Here is a 1,463-nt window from a genome sequence, read left to right on the forward strand (position 1 = left end):
CCCGCTTCGCAGCCCTCGGCTGCAGGTGGCCACGTCGCAAGTGCCTGAGATGAACTGGCCAGAGCTCACGTCCTGCAGGAATTCCCTAGAGCAGCAGTGATCCTGCAGACCCCGTCTCCATCAAACGCCAGACCCCCACCGCAGACAACGCTTCAAACGCAGGACGGCTCTGGCAGGAGGGTTGTCTTCAGGGTCTGTGAAAAACAACCGCACGTTTACAACTCGCTCGTCTCGGTTCATTTCTGTAATAACCCAGCCGGGGAACTAAAGCAGCATCTCACCAGCCGTTCTTTGTTCTCGGTGAACAGAGGGCGGAATTCAGGAGGCTAATCGGATGGAGCTGAGGGCCGAGCCTGGGGAAGGAGCTGGCAGGGCCTGGTGAGCCGGGTGCGCTCCCGTCCGTGGAAAGGGCTCCAGGGTTTCCCGTGACTTGGACAATTGCTAGAAAACTGTCCTTTCCAGCCAGCGGTCCTGCGGCAGAGAACACAGGATGGACACATGGTGGAAAAACCACACCCTAGGCTCTGAGTTTATCATCTTGGGCTTTGGAGACCTGGCCGAGCTGCAAATCCCCCTTTTTGGACTCTTTCTAATCATGCATCTTGTCACCCTAGCGGGGCACACGACTATTGTGCTCGTCACCCTCACGGACTCCTGTCTCCAGACCCCCATGTATTTCTTCCTTCGAAACCTGTCCACCATTGAAATTGGCTATGTATTGGTTATTGTCCCCAACATGCTGGTCAACTTCCTGTCCGGGAACCAGCGGATGCCCGTCCTGGGCTGTGCCCTGCAGATGCACCTCTTCGTCGCCCTGGGCGGGGCAGAGTGTTTCCTCCTGGCCGCCATGGCCTATGACCGCTTCGTGGCCGTCTGCGACCCTCTGCGCTACACCCTCATCATCACCAGGGCCCTGTGCCTGCACATGCTGTCTCTGGCATGTGTCGGCGGCTTTGCCCTCTCACTCACCCTCACCACGCTGATATTCCTCCGGCCCTTCTGCCAGTCCCGTGAGGTCGACCACTTCTTCTGCGACATCCCTGCGGTGCTATTCCTGGCCTGCGCGGACACGCGCGCCAACGAGATTGCAGTCTTCCTCGTCTGCACGCTCGTCCTGCTGCTCCCGTCCGTGCTCATCCTGCTGTCCTACGGATTCATTCTCGCCGCCGTCCTCAGCATCCACTCTGCTGAGGGCAGGAGCAAAGCCTTCTCCACCTGTGCTGGGCACCTGCTGGTCTCTCTCCTGCACTATGGCTGTGCCATATTCATCTACATTCGCCCCAAGTCATGCTACACCCCGGGACAGGACAAAATCGTGTCCTTGATCTACACCAACGTCACCCCCATGCTCTACCCTGTGATCTACAGCCTGAGGAACAAGGAAGTCAAGGGAGCCCTCAGGAGGCTCCTGGGGCGCCACAGCGGCTGAAGAGCAGCAGCAGGTGACCCCGGCCCCAGGTGAC

The 1,463-nt window shown here is 59.0% G+C and overlaps 1 protein-coding gene across 1 annotated transcript; it reads left to right on the top strand.

Moving 5' to 3' along the window:
* The first annotated feature begins 490 nt into the window (after positions 1-490).
* Positions 491-1,429, top strand: LOC103611041 (olfactory receptor 10V1-like). Its single transcript, XM_008595082.1, has one exon. The coding sequence runs from the start codon at positions 491-493 to the stop codon at positions 1,427-1,429; it is 939 nt and encodes a 312-aa protein (XP_008593304.1).
* Positions 1,430-1,463: the final 34 nt, after the last annotated feature.

The sequence above is a fragment of the Galeopterus variegatus genome, unplaced genomic scaffold (genome assembly GCF_000696425.1).
Source record: "Galeopterus variegatus unplaced genomic scaffold, G_variegatus-3.0.2 Scaffold12286, whole genome shotgun sequence".
Taxonomy (NCBI): Eukaryota; Metazoa; Chordata; class Mammalia; order Dermoptera; family Cynocephalidae; genus Galeopterus; species Galeopterus variegatus.

Excerpts from the sequence above, each read along its gene's own strand:
- LOC103611041 (XM_008595082.1), top strand. The coding sequence starts at position 491 with ATGGACACATGGTGGAAAAACCACACCCTAGGCTCTGAGTTTATCATC.